Below are 20,315 nucleotides of genomic sequence, written 5' to 3'. Positions count from 1 at the left end.
CTAGTGCAAGTGAAAGAACTATCAAGCTCTTTTTCCCCACTGTGTGCCCTAGTTTGGCACCCTCTTAAACATCTTCCAAAGAAGTCATTTTCACATAAAACCTAACTCAGAAACAATACATGTTAATCATGTTTTCAATTTCTTTTAACCTTTTTTTTAAACGTTTTACTTCAGAAACACTTGTCTGAGGAATTCCAAATGGAATTGAAAGATCTTGGTGACATCTATTGCACCCGGCCTGTTCTGAGATGGGGAACGGCCTGCTCAGGAAGTTGTTCATTGAATACTGAGTACATTGGAATGATCCATTCGATTCCAATGAATTTTAAAGAATGTAAAGTGACTAGGGGAGACTTAGGGCCAGATTATCTCTTACTGCTCACCAAAACTATGCTGCTTTACAATTTACATGGCGTTTGGAAGATGGCAGCCACCACCAGTAGCACATCCACGAAAGCAACACAGGCAACTGATTTCCAACTTCCCCTGGGTTTGATGACTCCTGTAGCCCTACAGAACTTCTAAGCTCCCCTGTGGTTCACCTATTCTCAGCTCAGAATGCCAGCACAGCTCCTGGCTCGCCAGCCAACTTCCACAACTGATACTGTAGCCAACTTTAGGAAATCCACAGAAGCAGAGGTCCCCGATTTAATAATTGTAGTTATAACAAACTAAATAGGTTTATTTTAAAATAATATGTAAAAAGTTTGTACCATAGTGAAACAAGCTAAGATACAGGGCTTCACAATCACAAGAGATATCACAAAAGCAAAAAACATCACAAGAGATATCATTCTCATGGGCTTTCTCATTGTCACTTCTCTAAAGGTCTTTCCTGGCAGGATTTTGCTAAGATATAGATGGTGGTGGCAATAACTTGTTGGAAAGGAGCCCAATTATGTCTGCTAGTAGAAGATCATCCCCAAACATTTGAGATCATGTCTGCATGGTGTAACTAATAATAACATGTGAGCCTAAATTAAGAAGAATGCAGAATCCAAGGAATCCATGTATTATGTGACCATGTGAAGAGAATATTGACTCCTTGAGTAAAAAATTATTAGTAAATAAAATTTTAACATGTTCAGCCAATATTTCTTTTTGTTCCAAAAAAAATCTATATTAATAACTAAACTGTAGTTTTATGAAAACATTATAAAGAAATGTATTGAACATACAGTTAACTTTCATGAACTTGTTATCTTGATATGGCATCAGGCAACTTAACTAGCTTAAATGCAAGTTTTGGTAGCAAAATACATGTTAAGTCAAAACATTGTAACTGTGTGGGTGGCAATGGGGAGGGGATTAATGGCCTTGCTATCTGCAAACACAGCCTTTCAGAGAGCTGTGAAGTATAATCCCTGTACCTACTGGAGGATGTCTTCTGTGTCTGTCCACAGGAGAGGCCCAAGATCAGCCTCTCATGATTCATCAATGGAAGATTTAGAAATCTGGACTAAATAATGACTTTGATACCTTGAACCTTGACCTATCTATAGATCTATTGGGGGGAGGGATAGCTCAGTGGTTTGAGCATTGGCCTGCTAAACCCAGGGTTGTGAGTTCAATCCTTGAGGGGGCCACTTAGGGATCTGGGGCAAAATCAGTACTTGGTCCTGCTAGTGAAGGCAGGGGGCTGGACTCGATGACCTTTCAAGGTCCCTTCCAGTTCTAGGAGATGGGATATCTCCATTTAAAAAAAAAAAAAATCTAAACACCCTAAGTAACTCAAGTCAGCCAGCACCTGCTGCTGAGACATTTTGAAAACCTGAAACTTGAGCTAAGAAATTCTTAAACCACTCCTAAACACTTTCTTGTAATGCCTACAGGAGTTCTTGTGCCAATGATAAGATCAGCAGGAGGATGCAGCTAAACTGGAAAGCATTGTTTGTATACAAGGCTTTGGCTGTGATTCTCAAAGGTACTGAGGATTGGCCTAGCTCTGTTACCATTGCAGTCAATAATAAAACTCCCATTAACTTTCATGGGAGCAGAATTAGGCCGATGTTGAGTGCTTTTAAAAATCCTACCATGCACATTTCTGTTTCTCTAGGACCAGCAAGAGAAACTACCAGTGAGCAATTCAGCAAGTGCCTTGAGGGCTTCCCCCCAGTCTCTTGAATCCCAGCAACATCTGTATACTAACAGGTAAGCTGAATGTTTTCCTTCCCCTTACTCAGCCACCATCTATGCAGCTGATAACAGCATTAATTGGAGCTTGTTGCCTCTCAGCTCTTCTGTAGGTTGCAAACATTTTCTATGGAAAACAGCTTAGTAAAAATTGTATTGCACCTGGGTAATTATGTATTGCTGAGGTACCACAGTGCTGGACATGAAATGGACTGATGGACAAATAGATACAAAAGAAATATTTTTATCTTTCACTTATTATTTGCAGTAGTACTTAGGGTGGCTAGTTGTAGTGTGAAACCTTGTTTTACTGTGAAAAATCCACTGTTGCTATAGTTATTGTTCTTCACTTGATTTTTATAGCAAATTTGATATCTGAGAATAGGGAAGCATTCCCTGTATCTAAAAAAGGCAGCCATCTTCCCCACCCTGGCATCTGTCACTTCTGATTTCACAGCCTACAATTTTAGGATAAGAAGGTAAATCTCTCACATCCATCCATTTTATGGAGTGATGTCATTGCACATATGTAGAGAGAGGCTTAGTTCACACATGAATTTACCAGTTTACATGCTCCAAGATTAAACCAATGAAAAGGATTTACCTATTTCTAGTGGTGTTCGGCCCCTTCTCTTATCCCCTGCTAGGGATGGCCTGATTTCCTGGTTTATAAAGATACTGTACGTCAACAATGTACTTGGCTTTGGAACCACGCAAATTACCTCACGTGTGCCACGAAGTATTTAATATTGTGGTATGTCCATGGCTGTAAGACCAGTTAATTGGCATTATGGCATTATTACAGCTACCTGCAGTGGGTGCCATTAAAATCTTAGCATATATTGTACTATAGTAATACATTTATCATGGTATTGGCAGTATTTAGAATGGGGAATGTTACAAATACCACAGTTAATTTAACTGCTGTAAGTAATCAGTGTATGTCTGTGTCAAGGCTGAATCCCCACTCTGTCACTCCGAATGCAGAAAGTGGGGGCCCGCAAGGATTTTAAAAATTAATACTTGCCACTCCAGGCTTGTATTACATTCCCAAGGTTACAGCTTTTCTGTGACCTTGGGTTGGTAAACGCTGCCACCACCTAAATGCCAAAAACCCCCTTTGAACCCAGAAAGGAGCACTTGGAAATTCCTCCCTGTGGGGTACCCTCAAGCCCTTTCACCCCCCCTCCGGGGAAGAGCTGAGAAAGAAAACAAAGGAAATTAGCTGTGGTTACCAGCTAATCAAACAACATGCACAAACCTCTTAGGACACCAAAGATCCAATCCTGTTCTTAAAAAAGGTAAATTTTATTAAAAAGAAAAAGAAAAAAAATACATCTGGAATTTAGGCTTTTGCTAGATTTTAAAGGAGCAATTCCAAAAATCAAGCACCCAAAATAGCTTTCTTGGGGGTGTTCAGCTTAAAGGTTACAAGCAAACAAAAGCATCTGGTGTTAGTACAGAGGAGTCCACAAGCCAATAAGAAATAAAAGAAATAACCCTAATTGCATCTTTTTAGACAGTCCCTAATTTTACTTACATATCTGAGGCTCCAGATAAGTAGGTTCGAGGTATGAATTGATAATCTATAACACTGCTCTACAGCCAAAATCCTTCTGAAATAAATGTAGTCAATCTTTACTAATTCTGGGTCACTGAGAACGAAAATGATGCTTAAAATTGTTGATTGACTCTAGTTTTCAAGATAAGCTGTTGGGTCAGTATATACGACCCTTGACTTGGGAATGGCGGAGGATAAGTGAGTTATAAAGGGAAGGGATCTCAATCTAAACCAGAAATGACTAAAATACATCTATGACAAGGTTTGGACAGTACTTGCTTTTTAGGCAAAACAATGAATGATGCAATCTGAAGCTGGTATTGCATCATACATGATATGAATTGCATCATGTTATTCCTAGAAGTCGTGGATGATGCAATCATAATGAAGCTTACATCACTCTGCTGAACAAATTGCCCTATATCAGCTCTAGAAATCATACAGTGTCGTGCTCTCTTATTTGTCAGTGTTTGATTTTGCAAAGGCACACATTTCTGTTTAGCCAAAGTGAGCAGAGATGCCTCGTACTTGTGTGAACAGTGCAGATAACTTCTGCTATGTTTGTGGTGAAGTGACTTTTGCATCACAAAAGCGCAGTATAACCACTCTGGTTAAGAAAGCCTATCACCTTTATTTTGGCTGCAAAATTGGAGATCAGGACAAGAGGTGGGCCCCACACATATGCTGCAACACTTGTACAACAAACCTTCGCCAGTGGTTGAACAGGAAAAGGAAATCTATGCCTTTTGCAGTGCCAATGATTTGGAGAGAGCCAACAGATCATACCAGCAATTGTTACTTCTGCATGGTGCCTCCAGTTGGGAAAGAAAAAGTGGACTGTGCATTATCCAAACATTCCATCAGCTATACGCCCAGTACCCCACGGAGAAGGACTGCCGGTTCCTGATGCACCAGAATCATTCTCACTTGAGTCAGACGAGGAAGAGGAAGAGGATGAAACTTCTGGTCCTGAACCATCAATGTCACAGGACCCACATTTCCTCCCATCCTCCTCCTCTGAACCACATCTCATAACACAAGGTGAACTGAATGACCTTGTCAGGGATTTGGAACTACCCAAGAGTAAGGCAGAGCTGTTGGGCTCCAGACTACAGCAGTGGAATCTCCTGGCAGGTGATGTTAGGGTTTCCATGTTCCGTGACCGTCAAAAGGATCTTGTCCCATTCTTCTTCATGGAAGGTGATCTTGTAGCCTGCAACAACATCGATGGTGTGATGGCAGCCCTCAACATCGTTCACGATCCAGATGAGTGGAGACTGTTCATTGATTCATCAAAGACGAGTCTTAAAGCTGTTTTACTGCATAATGGCAATGTTTTGCCATCAATTCCAGTTGGTCATGCAGTCCATATGAAGGAAACCTATGACAACATGAAACAACTTTTGAGGTGCATAAACTATGACCAACGTCAGTGGCAGCTTTGTGGCGATTTGAAGGTTGTTGCTCTCTTGCTTGGTCTGCAGACTGGATACACAAAGTACTGCTGTTTTCTCTGCGAATGGGATAGTCGTGCAAGAGATTCCCACTACATCAAGAAAGATTGGCCACTCCGACAGTCATTGGAGCCTGGGAGGAAAAGTGTTCAGCATCCACCACTTGTTGAATCAAGGAGGATTTTGTTACCACCCTTACACATCAAGCTGGGTCTGATGAAGAACTTTGTCAAGGCCATTGACAAAACACAAGCAGCTTTCAAGTACCTCCGTGGAAAATTTCCAAGGTTAAGTGAAGCTAAGATAAAGGAAGGTGTCTTTGTTGGTCCTCAGATTCGTGAACTTCTTCGAGATGATGCATTTGACCATGCACTGCGTGGCAAGGAAAAGACGGCATGGAAAGCCTTCCAGTTAGTGGCAATAAATTTTCTCGGAAATAACAAGGCAGACAACTACAGGTTGTTGGTGGAAAACCTCCTCAAGGCATACAAAAGCCTTGGTTGCAACATGTCACTAAAGATTCATTTTTGGCACTCTCATCTAGATTTTTTTTCCACCGAACTGCGGAGCAGTGAGCGACGAGCACGGCGAGCGATTTCACCAGGACATTGCAACAATGGAGAAACGCTATCAGGGCAAATGGAGCCCATCAATGCTTGCAGACTATTGCTGGACAGTGACAAGAGATGCTCCATTTAATGAATACAAGAGACAAGCCAAGAAGCACTGAGTAGACACTGAATAGGACTAAACTATGTACAGAATAGTTTTTTGCCTTTTGTTTCATAATAAATTTTATTTATATAACCCTTTTGCTGATTTTTAAAGTGTTACATAAACAGGACAGGTGAAATATTATCATGTAAAGCAACCATAAACACATGAAAAGACCTAGGTTTACAATTTATGATTAAAACTCTACTATCTACACAATATACATAGACATAAAATGTAAAAACTTAAATATCTTAGAAACAGTAGCCAATCAGTTGTTTTAATTGTCATATTTGAATTCAGCACATCAAAATACATAATAAATAGCACATTTTATCTCTGAAGCAGACGACTTCTCAAAAATTGTAGACCAGTGTAATCATACCTGGCTTAAAGCTGCTTACAGCATTACTGCTCCATGTCCCTGCAGCCCAGAGAAAAACAGACAAAGGGAAAGTTCTTTTCCCAATTTTAAAAAGTTCTACCTTCCCATTGGCTCCTTTGGTCAGGTGCCCACTCCTTTTCTTTTACCTGTGGGCTTGTTAACCCTTTACAGGTAAAGCAAGCAGAGAACAGACCAAGAGGGATTTTACAGCTAACTGGCTGGCTGGGTTTACATCAAAGGGAGCTGCCCCCCTGCCCCCCCATGTATCACAGTCTGCTTACGGCATTTTGTCTTGGGGGTAAAGAAAAAGGGCTGCTGAAATGAACAAACTGAAGAAAAACAATAGGGAAAACATGATTTCTCCTGTACAAACTTTACCCTTACACTAGACAGTTCCATTGTGGCTGCAGGGTTTAGCTATTTACTGTGGTCCTAGTCCTGGAGTTTTAGGTGATTTTTATGTAGCCTAGGCCAAGATCATTAAGTACCTTGAATGTAAGGACAGAGACCTTGAACTGATGTGATGTTCTATGAGGAGCCAGTGTAGTTGTAATTTTGTTTTCCCGTATCTAATTCCTCCTTTATGTTACTTTTGTAGTGACCTTTTGAAGTCCACTGTTCTTCTTTTCTCATAGTTTCATGGAGAGTTAATCTTATTTTATGTTAAGCTCTTTAAACCAATTTCACACAGGTACATTTTCAGTGTATGCACGCATAATTAGAAACACGGCTCTTTTATTGTGGGGGGGGAGCTGCAGGCTTAGTATCCCACTGTGCATGAAAATGTACTCTTGCTCTTTGGAACCTGGTTGAGGCTTTAACATTTTAGAGGGAAAGTTTCCAGTTTCACAGTTTCAGAATATAAAATAGCAGAATGCTCATTGCCCAAGGATTCCCATGTACCCAGTTGACTCAGTAACATTACTTATTAATTTCCATCATTATGTAGGATGAGACCTTGGCTATAACTTCCCCTCTCTGTTACATAGTCCTGGTTCACAAATGGCCCTTTGTTACCCAGTCCACCAAGAAACTGGTAATACGTTCATATAAATTGATACTACCACCATCACCCATCCGGCAGACTGGTCGCAATAGTGGAAGCTGATATAAATTATATACCATGTAATGTTGTATGTAGATCAGTGGAAATAGAGAGCCATATCCAAGAGGGAATGGACATAAAATCTAACACTTAGTAGGCTCCCCGTCAGAAATGTAAGACTATCACTGACAGAATAAGCATGCACTAAAACCATTCAAACCAAAGACTTCAGGATTAGAAGTAATGGAATGTCTGTCTTGGCACATTTAACAATCCCAGGATACAACTCAGGGATTTGGCTACGGTAACCTTTCTCAAACTCTATATATTCATTCTAAGAAAACCCTTTGGTCATCTCACAAGTCTGTAATGCACAGTTTATGTTGACTATTATGGTTTATGGGGCACTTTACAAACGTTTTAGAATAATAAAATACTTAATTTGTGCAATGGCTGTTCTGGCAGTTGGGAATGTCATTAATTAGAGGTAGCAGAGATGGTCAGGTCGCAGAAAGAGAAGAGATATCTACAAGTAATACATGATAATGTATCAGGTCAATTTCTAACTTAAGTCCAAGAAGAGTTTGGTAATCCTTGTTAGGTTTAAATGGACAAAATTAACAAGTTTGTGGCCAAATATTTATCTTCCTTTAAATAAAACAGTGCTTCAGCCCTTAGCAACTCAACCAAAACTAGTCTGTGTTACTAAGGGCTCAGTTCTGTGAAGTGCTGAGCAAGGGCACTTAGAACCTCACAGGATCAGGCCTTAAAGACCCCAAACCACTGGCTTGATCTTTCTTCCACTGAAGGGAATGGCAAAAATCCAATTGATTTCAGTGGCAGCAGAATTGAATGTAGTACCTGGGGTTTGTTTAATACCACGCTACCTCGATATAACGTGACCCAATATAACACGAATTCGGATATAATGCGGTAAAGCAGCGCTCCGGGGGGGCAGGGCTGCGCACCCCAGTGGATCAAAGCAAGTTCAATATAACGCGGTTTCATCTATAACACGGTAAGATTTTTTGGTTCCCGAGGGCAGCGTTATATCGAGGTAGAGGTGTATATACACACACTTACACACAAGCCATCCTCAATGTATTCTACATGAGATTAACCTTCCTATAGGAAAAGTGCTGTGTTACACAGGTGAGCTAGTGTTGCCTTACTCATGTTACCATCTCTGACGTATTTCAGATAGCTGACATTTATACCATGCATTTTCTAGAGGCTTAACCAGAAACATTGATTTCAAATCCAAACTTGCTTGCTCTGCCATTCTTGGGACAAGTCTTCATGCTAGGTAGTTTTGAATATTTTATAACCTTCTCTGGTCGCAAACAGTAATCTGAAATGTTCAAAAAGCATAAGTGCCAAAAGAGATTTCAGACAGTGATTGCAATTCTTGGTAGAGATGGGGGTGTAGAGACAACCTATTAAGAAAGAGGTCAACAACATCTGATGAGTTAGAACAGCCAGAGACATCAAAAATACTTATAAATTTGTGTTCCATTTTCTTAGGTTTTGTGTAAGCTTTAATGAAGTATAATGAAAATATCCATGCATACAAATAAGAACAAAAATGTTACCTAATAAGAGCATAAGCTGCATATAGGCATCAGATAAGATCTTTAGAGTACATATGAAGTGATACTGAGACACAGCAACATTCATTGTAAATCCTCCTAGATCTTCTAATAAAAGTTTCCAAATCTAAATTAAATTTATCATCTCATATATCCAGAATTTCTAGACTTAGTGCAAATGCAACATGTGAACAGCTCCTAACAAGTGTCATATGAGGCTGTTAGAAGCAGCAAATCCAATCCATTCAAAGGAAATTAATTTAGTCACAATGATGAAAAACTCTGCAATGGGGAGAAAACAGAGAAAGGCTGATCATCTTTCCATTTCAGATTGAAAAAGGTCTATGAATATCTCAACAAACCCAGAGTGAAAATATAGTGTGAAGGGAAGAGCAATATGAAATACAGAATAAAAGAGACTCTTTTACTAAAAAATATACCTGATGAAATTCCCAAAGCATCAGAATGCACTCACTTATCCACACTGTCACCATCATAAAGCTGTGAGTTAATTGCAATTGTGTGGGTGTGGGTCGGTCTGTCTGTCTGTCTGTCTGTCTGTGACATCCTACAAACTCTGTAAAACATCTTAAATTGTAGAATTCTGGCTCAGTACTCCTTGGCTGCTCCACTCCAAAACACAAGGATAGTATTCAGTTCATCCTGGTGGATGGGCATTCCCCGATTCCTCTCTCACATTGGTTTTTATTTAGGAAGTTTATCAGATTCTTGTATTTTCAACTTTAGTCATTGGATATTTAGATTAACTGCTAGTGAAGGATGGAACTGTTCACATGTTGCATTCGCATTGAGTCTAGAAAATTTTGGTTCTTATACAGATCTTCTCAGAAGCTCTGGAGGGTTCCCTTCTCCCATTTCTGTCTCCATTTCTGTTTCCAGCTCAATCAGATCTTTGTCTCTTAACCTTATCCAATCCCTTTTGCTTCACCCAACTCCCTTTCTCCAACTCCAACAGACTCTATGGACATCCAAATCTTTCTCCTTGACCTCAACAGACCCTTTAGCTCTCCAGCTTTGTCCTTGAGGCCCCCTGCTCTTAATTTACATTCCACAGGAGATAATCTCAGGTCCTGTGCGTTCTCTGATGACTTCTTGCCTGCTATTGTCTTCACATTTCGTTCCTTTGGTTGCAGGAGTCACTCGCTGTATAGGTATTGTGTGAAACTGGGGAGATATTTTCACAACATTTTTGTAGCGTTTTCCATTTTGCCCATTTTTCATGCTCTTGAAATGTCACATTTCTGAACATTTGTGGAGATTATAATGTGTCTGCAGAAGAAGAGCTCTGTGTAGCTCGAAAGCTTGTCTCTCTCACCAACAGAAGTTGGTCCAATAAAAAATGTTACTTCACCCACCTTGTCTCTGAGGAAAAAATCCTTGGTTGGCGAATTTCCATTTGAGCTCTAAAAGTTTGGGGGAAAAGACCACCCACAAAACTGAAGTCACTAAAAATGCTCAAATTTCAAGCAGTTTGAATCTTGCTGCAAATATTTTGCCCACTCTACACAGAATACCTCGCACCCTTCAACTCCACAGAAACCCTGTAACCCACAAGATTTGAAATCGGCAGCTTGATCTGTCTGGGCCATCCAAAACCCTGTCAGAAAGGAAGTTGATACTTTTCTAATGCAACCCAAATAAACCTCAGGTATGTTTAGAGTGAAAACTGTAGGGAACAACTTTCAAAAGCACCTAATTGATATAGGAGCCTAAGTTCCATTTTCAAAAGTGACTTAGGAATTTAGGAGCCTAATTCTAGTTGGAAGTCAAAGAGAAGACTCCTAAGTGCATAAGTCACATTTGAAAGTGGGACTTCACCTCTAAGCCACTTAGATGTTTTTGAAAATTTTACTCAAGGTCTGAAGTCCTGTATTGATCTGATAACATTCAAGAAAAGTGGAACTCCTTTGTGCCTAGTTATTGCATCACAGTAATAATATATCACACATTACCCATTCTCTTGAGGCCCTTGTAACACCCAGACACAATGGGGTGAGCTAAGCATGAAGTATTAAACATTTATTGAAAACTGCATTTTGTATTTAATTAATTTAAAGTGAGTGTCATTTCAATGCAGTAGGCAGATACCAATGGTATAGGACTTCAGGAGTTAAAGAGAAATGTTCAACCCCATAATCTATGAACTTCTCATTTGAAAATAACTTACACTCTTGGGCACAGTATATTCTGCAAAACTGAACCTGGCACGATGTAACACAGTAAAATATTAGTAATAAATTTCTTTCCTTTTTCAAGTTCTCTGCCAGAAACATCAATTCATAAGCCAAAGTGAATGAACTACTGCAGGGTTAAAAAAGCGGGAATACACCAAGCCCACCACCTAGCGGAAACACACTGCTTCTGAATAACACCATGTTGTAATTCTCTCTTAGTACTGGCATAAGAAATACTGCTGTATGTACTTACCCCATAGACACAGGAAAGCTGCTGGACAAGGGAAAATTGACATCCCATGACAGAAATCTGCCTTCCTAATTGAGAGATCCCTTGATAATGGCATCTCTCCTTTTGCAATAAGCATAGCTATGATCAACAAGCCAGATCCGTAGGTCCTCACTCAGGTTTAATCCAGTCTCCCTTTGATTTCATAATAATTTTGCCTGAGTAAAGGCTGAGTACAAAATGAGTTAAGGCCTCAGCATTTGGCTCAGTATTAATTTAGAGAGTAAAAAAGTTCACAAAATGTATTTCTAAAATACACTAAAATGCTCCATCGTGAAATTAAAACTCCTGCATAGAGAGTGAAATGGTGCATTTCCTCTGATTCTTTACCACCTTATTTGCCACTCTAAAACATTACGTCCTAAGAGTGCCTTTTTGTGGCCATATTCACTGTGCAAGTGCCATCATCACATAAGTTGGATAGAAAATTCCCTTCTTCCTGAAAGCAAAAGATGTTTTTTGTAGTTAAAACAAATACATTCTAAAAACCAGCTTCATTGTAGTCATTTCAGATGTATCCAAAAGTTTCCTCCACACGAACTCTTAATTATCCCTCCGTTTTCCACCTCCAGTTTTTCAGATACCAGTAGAGTCAGCCCCAATGAAGATCGTGGTAGGAAAAACAACTTGAGCAGGCTCAGCAACTCAACTTCAAATACAAGGTAGGGAGCATGTTGGTGCCATTCAGAGGGTAAGGTAGGCTGGCATTTTGTCTCCAGTTCCTTAGAATCCTGAACAATCCATTGTCATCTCTCTGTGTCTCTTAATAACATACTGAAGCTGCTCATTTTGAATCTGACTTTATAATTAAAGGCGAGTCTATGTCCTCACTTATACCCCATGCACCCATATTGAGAGGTGACTCCCCACCTTTCGTGCACTTCCTGTTTGACTAGAGGCAGTTTTCTGCTGGTTCATATTGTGAACCCTATACCAAAACAACATAAAAGGCTCTTTTTATATTCTTTTGTTTTTAAATGGGGATCTTAGAATTTGCAGACCAATGTAGGATGCAGAGTCCCTAAAATCAAGAGATCCATAATATTTTTCACCACCATGATTTTCCCCTGGCGTGGATGTTAAAGCAGGATTTTTAGTAGAATTTTGCTGTGTGTATTTCCTTAAGACATTCACAATCTCCTTTGTGCAAATTATGCCAGTAACAAGTGAGAACAACAATCCCTGTGTCTGTCAGGCTAGGTAGTGAGTATTTGTATTGTTTTCTCAAAGGAGGCATAGCTGCCTTATGTTCGACGAATTTGTTAGCAGAGGCTACTGAGATTTTTTGGAATCACTTTTGTTTATGTTCACTCCCCCCCCCCCCACCCCTCAAAAAAACTAGACATAACCCTGCTGTGCTTCAAGTTTAACACTTAAGCCGTTTTTCACTATAGCCATATCTAAGAAGATGTGGTTAGCATTTATATTTATTTATTTGCAATAGGAAAAAGAGCAGAAGGTATTTTCCTCAAATTTTCCAAAATAATCCACTTTTGGGACAGAGGCAAAGCATGGAAAATTTCTTCCCAAAAGATCAGTGTTTCAGAAATGTGGTTGTGTGTGTGTGTGAGAAAGACAGAAAGGAAAAACAGGTTAAAAAGGAAGTTAGGCATCACCTGCTCTTATGTACTGTACATTTTTCACTGTTAACACTGCTGCTAATCAAAATTCAGCAGATGGTACAGAAAAGTTAACTTTTATATGAATTAGTTACTATACTGTGCTGAATAATTTCTTGATAATGGCTGCTTGATGGCTTGCGTCTGACCCCGTGAGATGCTGCACAACAGTAACTCCAGGTCATAAAGGAGGACGTTGACTTTGATGTGACAAAGTGTGCTTCCTTAACTGAGAATATCTGACTCTTCCCTAAGGTCCTCAGTTTTTACTCAATCCTTATACTTTTTATAGAGATGTCTCCACTAATAGCTACTAGAAAGATCATCCTAAGAAATAGTGCTCTGTTGGAGTTTTAGAATAGCCTTGTTAATTAGATAAAAATAGACATTTTGTGGAGTTTGTAACAATTTCTGTACAATTGCCATCTTGGTTCTGTGCCAGCAGACTACTACTTACCAACTAGAGATTTAATTAGCAGCACATAAACATGCATATCAGACATCTGTTCTATATCAGCCAAGATTATATTCTGCCATAATAGTTACTTGAGTGCTGTAGAGAAAACCAAAATTAGAAAAGAGTTTTTTAAAAAGTAGAATGTCTATATAAACATGATTCCTCTCCATATTTTTACTGTGCTTTGATTATGATAGTTTCTATTTGGAAAATGTTAGTAGTGGTAGTAGTATTTATTATGGTACCAGTTGTGGACTAGTTCATCTATAAACCAATGTGAAGGCATAGGGCCAAATCTTCGGCTGGTGTAAATTTACATCAATGGAACTATGCCATTTTATACTAGCTGAAGATCTGATCCATGATCTTTGTGTCAAAGAATTTATAATGTAAGGCCCTGACTTAACCACACGGGCACAGGGACTCAATGCAGGATTGGGACTTAAATAGGCAAAAAGATATTGCAGTAAGCTGCTCTTTATCCCCTAGATTTGTCCTGGCTGCAGTGACTTCTGTCATGAACATAATATGATCCACAATCTAGTTCTACATGTACATACATGCTGACATGCTATTCCATGGAATGCTCACTCAGCTTGCCTCTAGGAGGCAAGGAGGCAACAGATTTGTCCCATGCTAATAGCAGCATCAGTTCTGTAGCAAAGAGTCACTGTAGCAATGATGCACCCATCATTTCTCTAGTAACCTCATTGCATTATTTAATTCTGCTTGACAGTAATTTTCTGTGGGTTGACATTAAAATATTTTTTAACTCTGTGTGTGTGAGGGGAGGGCATGTAATAACTAAACAGGCTGCAGTTTGTTAGGTTTATGGGAATCCAGGTGTATTTTAAAAGCATATACAGATCAGAAAGTTAAAACGCCGTGGGCTTGATTCTGTCCTAACTTAGGCTGGCTTCTGCCAACATAACCTAAGGAGAAAGCCCTTAAATCTATCTTTTTTTCAAACAGAAAAAAAAAGGAGATGGGAATAGAGAATATAGAATCAGTCTGTTTACCCATCTGAGTCCCTGAATATACTTGCTTATTTCAGGACCCCCCGGAGTTCAAGTTCGTCTGTCCCACTCACTGGAGACAGCCAGACTGATGCTGACATTCTGGCTTTCATTAAAGCCAGACAGAATCTCCTGCAGAAGAAAGGTAAACCCTGTTAAACGTACTAAGCCAAACTGAGCTCTCTGATACAGCAGTAATGCATATATCTATATATCAATGCTAATGTAAATCCCCTTTGGGTATTTGTCACTAAATCAGAGGGTAAGAGTAGTCATAGGTGAGCAGTAAATTTCAGTCTACAGTGTGAGTAAATACAACTGGCAGTAGGTAGAAGGCACACAGCAGTGGCACCCAGAGGTGGCCTGGAAGTAATTCATCACAACAAACACAAAAGTTTCTTCTCTGTTTGTTTGGGGTTTTTTACAACAGTTTTTAATGACAGTAGCAAATTAGAGAGAAGATGAAAGCAGCAGTGATTGCTGAAGCAATAACTTTCCATCACCGCTCAAGTGCTGATGACAGCATTACTCTGCAAGCTATCAGGCCCTGGCAGATGGTGTTAGCGTTATCACAGAGTGGTGCTTTAGTATCACTCTGCTTATCAGGAATAACTCTCAGGTAAATACACACAGGCTGCAAATCCAGCCACCTTATGCCCATCCAAAGCAAACACTCAGCACACTTAGGCTTTGGGTTCCCTTTTGTCTTAATTTAGTAAGGCTGTTGTCAAGCTTCTTCTGGAGACGTTAAAGTTGAATTTGTAGGCAGCTCACCTACGAGCCAGGCTACAGAAAAAAGCAACATTTAAAGCAAACATCTAAGGCTTTTAGAAGGTTCAAGATTCATCCCGTTTATAACATACAAAAAATGAACTTTGAATTACAAGGGTGCAATTTGTCATGAAATCATTTCTGAAAGCCCATCAAGATAGAATCTGTCAGCTGCCTTCCCTAACCTGCTTGTTATTTGTCTGTAGGCCATCACGTAGCATCATGTGTGGATCTCAAAGAAGGCTAGGCATTACCAAAACTGATAAACTTACGTTTCAGGCCCACCTGTGTCTGAAAGAGACTCCTACAGAACAGAGGATGGTCAACCCATTTTAAACTGTGCTAAAGTTCAGTTATAAACACTATGGAGCTAAGTGTGGTACCACGTGCATGATGCTTACCACAGCCAGCCTGGCAGTGCAGTGTAAGATGACTTAGAAGATGTAGTGTGACTTACAGAAGTGTACAGCCTGCCAAGCACTGTACATTACAGTATATGCACTAGGTCCTAGCAAAGTTCCTAGCCAGCAGATTGTCCACCAGGTGCAGTAGATGGGTCCCTCTCTGAGCTTTCCTTCGAAAGCCAGGTGGACGCCTCTGTTCACTTCTCGCCCAAACCCAGCACATCCTTAGTACACAGGATTGGATTTGGCCCTAAATTATTTCAGTTCTCCGCATCCCTCAGACACATACCCAGCCTTTCTGAGAGCCCCTTGTCTTAGGATCCTGCTATCTCTGTTCTCCATTGCTTCTCCTGACCTTCACCACCAGTGCTTCCCAATGCAAAGGAAGTCTTAACCACACATACATTCAGGCTAAAGGCAGTAGACAATAGTAGTGACTGTTGCAGTGACTGTTCATGGATTAACTAACAGAGGATTTTGAGTATCAGAGGGGTAGCCGTGTTAGTCTGGATCTGTAAAAAGCGACAAAGAGTCCTATGGTACCTTATAGACTAACAGAAGTATTGGAGCATAAGTTTTCATGGGTGAATACCCACTGAGAGCAGCTGGGCTCAGGGCAAAGGAAAAGAAGAGGTCCCAGAGCAGTGCTTGTTAGGTAAAGAAATCTCAGGTAAAGTTCAGAGGAAGCTGAGTGGGCAGGAAGAGGGAGTTGCTCAAAGCAGGTGCTTTGGGAAAGCGGACAATAATAATAACTAGCTCTTAGATCTCAAACACTTTGCAAAGAAAATCAGTATCATTATTCCCATTTTAGAAATGGGGAAACTGAGTCACAGGGCGGTGAAATGACTTGCCCAAGGTCACCCAGCAAGCTAGTGGCAGAACCAGAGATAGAACCCAGTTGTTCTGAGTCCCTGTCCAGTGCTCTATCCACTAAGCCATACTGCCTACTCAGAGTCCAAACCTTTTTAGGCTTATCCATTCTGTAAACATTTGAGCTCTTTTCCATAATGGTGCTTTCTCCAAGGCTGTTCCATTTCACTCATGGAGCTTGGTTTTCTTCATGGGAAATCCCTGCAGGTGACTCCGGCAGAAAACATTGTCTGAGCCAAACCAAAGTCTGCTAAGGCGTGGAAGATGTCATCATACTTCCTCTCCTTTCCTTCAATGACCCTGGCCCTTTGAAACTGCTCCATGCTATCAATAGCCCAGAAACACATCAAAGGCTCTGCTTTGTATTAGCTGAAAAGAGAGGATAAAATGTGTGCAGAGGCCAATGGTGTGGAAAACAAGTTTCATAAATAGAAAAGGCATCAGCGTGGGAATGCACAACATCCTTAATGAAAGTAATACAGTGGAAAATGGCCTCTTTGAAGGGGTCCCAGGGGGAGATTAGTTAGGCGCTCACAGATCATTGCCATTCATGTCTCTGAGCTTTACAAACAGACATTAATTAAAGCAGGCACACATGCAGCACTTTACACTCGTTTGGATATCGCTCTGTTCATCAAGCCGCCTTGGAGTAGCTTGCTGGGGTTGCTAACATTATCATTCTTGAAAAAGAGCAACACAGGTAGTAAAGTTACTTACAAAGGGCTGCTCTGTGAGCATAAAAATTTGTTTCACCCTTCATTCTTGGGGTAGCGAAGTGAAAACAGTTGGAGGTCAATGATATGTTGGCCTAAAACTCTTGGATTCAAACCTCTTCTTGCCCTGCATCTGTTTTTGTCTGTGGAGTAGCCATTGGTTTAAAATCGATGACAATGTCTTGAACTACAGTCTGATTAACAGTGTCCTTATTTCCTTTCAGGCTTGGGGAACAAGTGAATTTCTTGTTGCACTTCAATACTCCCTTTGTAAATGAAGAAATATGGACAATTCAAAAATCTCTCCTCTTCCCCCACCTTCTCTCTTTAAGAACCAGGAACAACTCACCACTTTGGGTCTGCAGCTTGACTGAGAAAAAATGAATGACTTGTATATGTCAAACCTGTGCAATCATATCTTCAGCATGGACAAAGATCAAGCACAACTGAAGCAACTGGACAGGGGAAAAAACCGTTTTGTTTATTGGGAATGTTCTGGTTATTTTGTAAAACATCACAATTAGCTAGCACTTCTTAAAACCACTTTTCCATCACTACTATAAGTGAAACATTTCTTTGCTGCTAATGCAATTTTTTCTCTTTTTCTGATTGTACTTTGGAAGCCTATGAATGTAGTTATATGAAATTCAACAGTTTTGTCCACAGATGTTTGTACAAACAAATATTTGGTTCATGAAATTTAGAGTTTTATTCAGGACCATTGACTAATGCCAGCACATCACTTTTATTGTTTTGTTTTATTTTGTGAGAAAGGCAGTTTTCATACAAAATGCCTGAAATTTTGAGATCACGTATTATAATATGAAAACTGATCTGCATTGAAGTGAAATTTCATAAATCAAAGTTTCCAGAAATTTTAGGTCTTTCACTTGGATCCATTAAATTTAATGTAAAAATGTATCGTCCCCAAAATGTCCAGGTTTAAAAAAAACAAAACAGTGATATCTTGCAGGTGTAATGTAAAATCAAGGCAATTTTTGCAGAATCCAAACAAAATATGAAAATGTAAATGTAAAGTTTTAATGTTTTGTTGCAAATACTGTTCTTTGTATAACCCCACTCTGCAACCCCATGTCTCACTTTCAGTTTCAGATTCAAGCAAATCTAAAACATAAAAGCAAAATTTAGTTTCCAAAATGTACATAGTTTCAGACTGAAACCACCGCGTTTCATGCTATTGAGCAACTTGCAGTGATGAAATCTGAAAGCTCTTTGTTATTCATGTACAAAATACAGATAACTTGATTGGTAGGAGTCATGTATTCTTTAGGGCATAAACTTCAACTTCAAATGGTATTAAATTTTGCAGCAACTGAAAATTATGCTACGAATTGGAAAATACTCAAAGCCACAGGTTTTCATCAAATAAACAATTAAAATATGATCAATAATGTAATCTATTATTTTAAAAAGTGTATTTCCATGCATTTCAGTTTACTGCAAAAATCAACATGAGTGCCACAGAAATCAGTATGTTTTGCACAGAATTTAGCAAGCACAAGCTGAAGTGGGGGTCAAGTCTATGGTTATTCATCGTCAGTGGGGAAGCGAGGGGGTTGAGGTTTTGATCACTTGTAGCAGAAGGGACATAGTTCTTCCTGCTCTGGAGGACCCAAAACACTCCTTTTTCTGCAAAAGTCTTTATCCCTCATCTTCCTGGGAATGTTACTCTATACACACAAACACACCCCATTCTGGCTGCTGGCAGTGGGTGTGGTCAATACCCCCTGTCATTGGTTCCTGGAGGCGTTGAGGAAGAAAACTGTTTAATGCACTGTAGCAGCTGAAGACAAGGAGAAGAGCCAGCACCTTGTGATCAGCCAGTTCTCCACAGATCACAATTTGGGAACCCTATATTAGGGAATGCATTCCACAAGCTGTTCCTCTGCAGGGCTTCTCTTGAGCAGAGAGGGCCAGTCATGCTGACTTAATGCTTATATGGCAGCATTGAATCCAGCAGGGCCACCAAACTGAGGTCATTTAAGCAAGATCATGGGAAGTGAACCAGAAGGCCAACTTTGAAAGTCTAGTACTGCTGTTCAGTTACATGGATATATCTTCCCGTTATTAGTAAAATCCCCATTACAATTACTAAATGTTGGAGGTTACCAGAAAAGAAGCATTAGGAAAATTGTTCATTTCTTCTGAGACTTACACACATTTGTCAATTGCCTTCAATTGTCCTGACGTGATCTTGTGTGACACTGTCACTTGATTTCATATGTAACGTTGTGTTTTGATGTTGCCATGTAATCATAGAAATCAGAGATAGAAAAAAGATCTAGCAGTTCCCCAATCCAAAATACTATGGTCCTGATTCTGATTTCTCACGAGTTTTATGTCAGTGTGACTCCATTGATTTCAGCAGAGTTACTCCCAATTTACGGAATGGTGTGAGATCTGAATCAGGCCAATATGCTCATGATACGCCTGGCTGAGGATATAACTAGTAACATGAAACTACACAACTAGATAGGAATGCTGAAAATTGGCCTGCCACACCTTTTGGATACTTCCACAATACAGCTGGTTTTGGGGACACAAAAAGTTGCGCATCTTACGTGCTTACTCATTAATCCAAAATTACTTGTCCACCATTTTTTCAGTCACCACCACATAAAGACTGCACCTTCTAGATAGCTCCTATTTCTGTATGACAGTTGGGTTGACTGTACCATACTAATGCTACCTGTCTGGATAGTCCCTTTTCAGAAGCAAATACTCACCATCAACTACACACCACACAACAAAAACACCAACCTAGGAACCAAACCCTGCTACAAACCCTGGTGCCAACTCTGTCCACATATCTATTCAAGGGACATCATCATAGGACCCAACCACAGCAGCCATACCATCGTTCACCTGCACATCTACCAATGTGATATATGCCATCATGTGCCAGCAATGCCCCTCTGCCATGTACATTGGCCAAACCGGACAGTCTCTACGCAAAAGAATAAATGGACACAAATCTGACATCAGGAATCATAACATTCAAAAACCAGTAGGAGAACACTTCAATCTCTCTGGTCACTCAATAACAGACCTCAAAGTGGCAATTCTTCAACAAAAAAAC

The 20,315-nt window shown here is 39.9% G+C and overlaps 1 protein-coding gene across 1 annotated transcript in view; it reads left to right on the top strand.

Annotated features, from left to right (window-relative positions):
- Nucleotides 1-17,599, top strand: part of KIF6 (kinesin family member 6) — a 284,172-nt gene extending 266,573 nt beyond the window's left edge. Inside the window, exons 20-22 of the mRNA XM_065401377.1 lie at nt 2,057-2,151; nt 11,938-12,027; nt 17,440-17,599. Coding sequence (XP_065257449.1) covers nt 2,057-2,151; nt 11,938-12,027; nt 17,440-17,599 — 345 coding nt within the window. The remainder of the gene's footprint in view (nt 1-2,056; nt 2,152-11,937; nt 12,028-17,439) is intronic.
- The last annotated feature ends 2,716 nt before the right edge of the window (nt 17,600-20,315 follow it).

Source organism: Emys orbicularis, chromosome 3 (assembly GCF_028017835.1).
Source record: "Emys orbicularis isolate rEmyOrb1 chromosome 3, rEmyOrb1.hap1, whole genome shotgun sequence".
Classification (NCBI taxonomy): Eukaryota; Metazoa; Chordata; order Testudines; family Emydidae; genus Emys; species Emys orbicularis.
The sequence above is the reverse complement of the archived record's forward strand: the minus strand, read 5'-3'. Positions and strand labels throughout refer to the sequence as shown.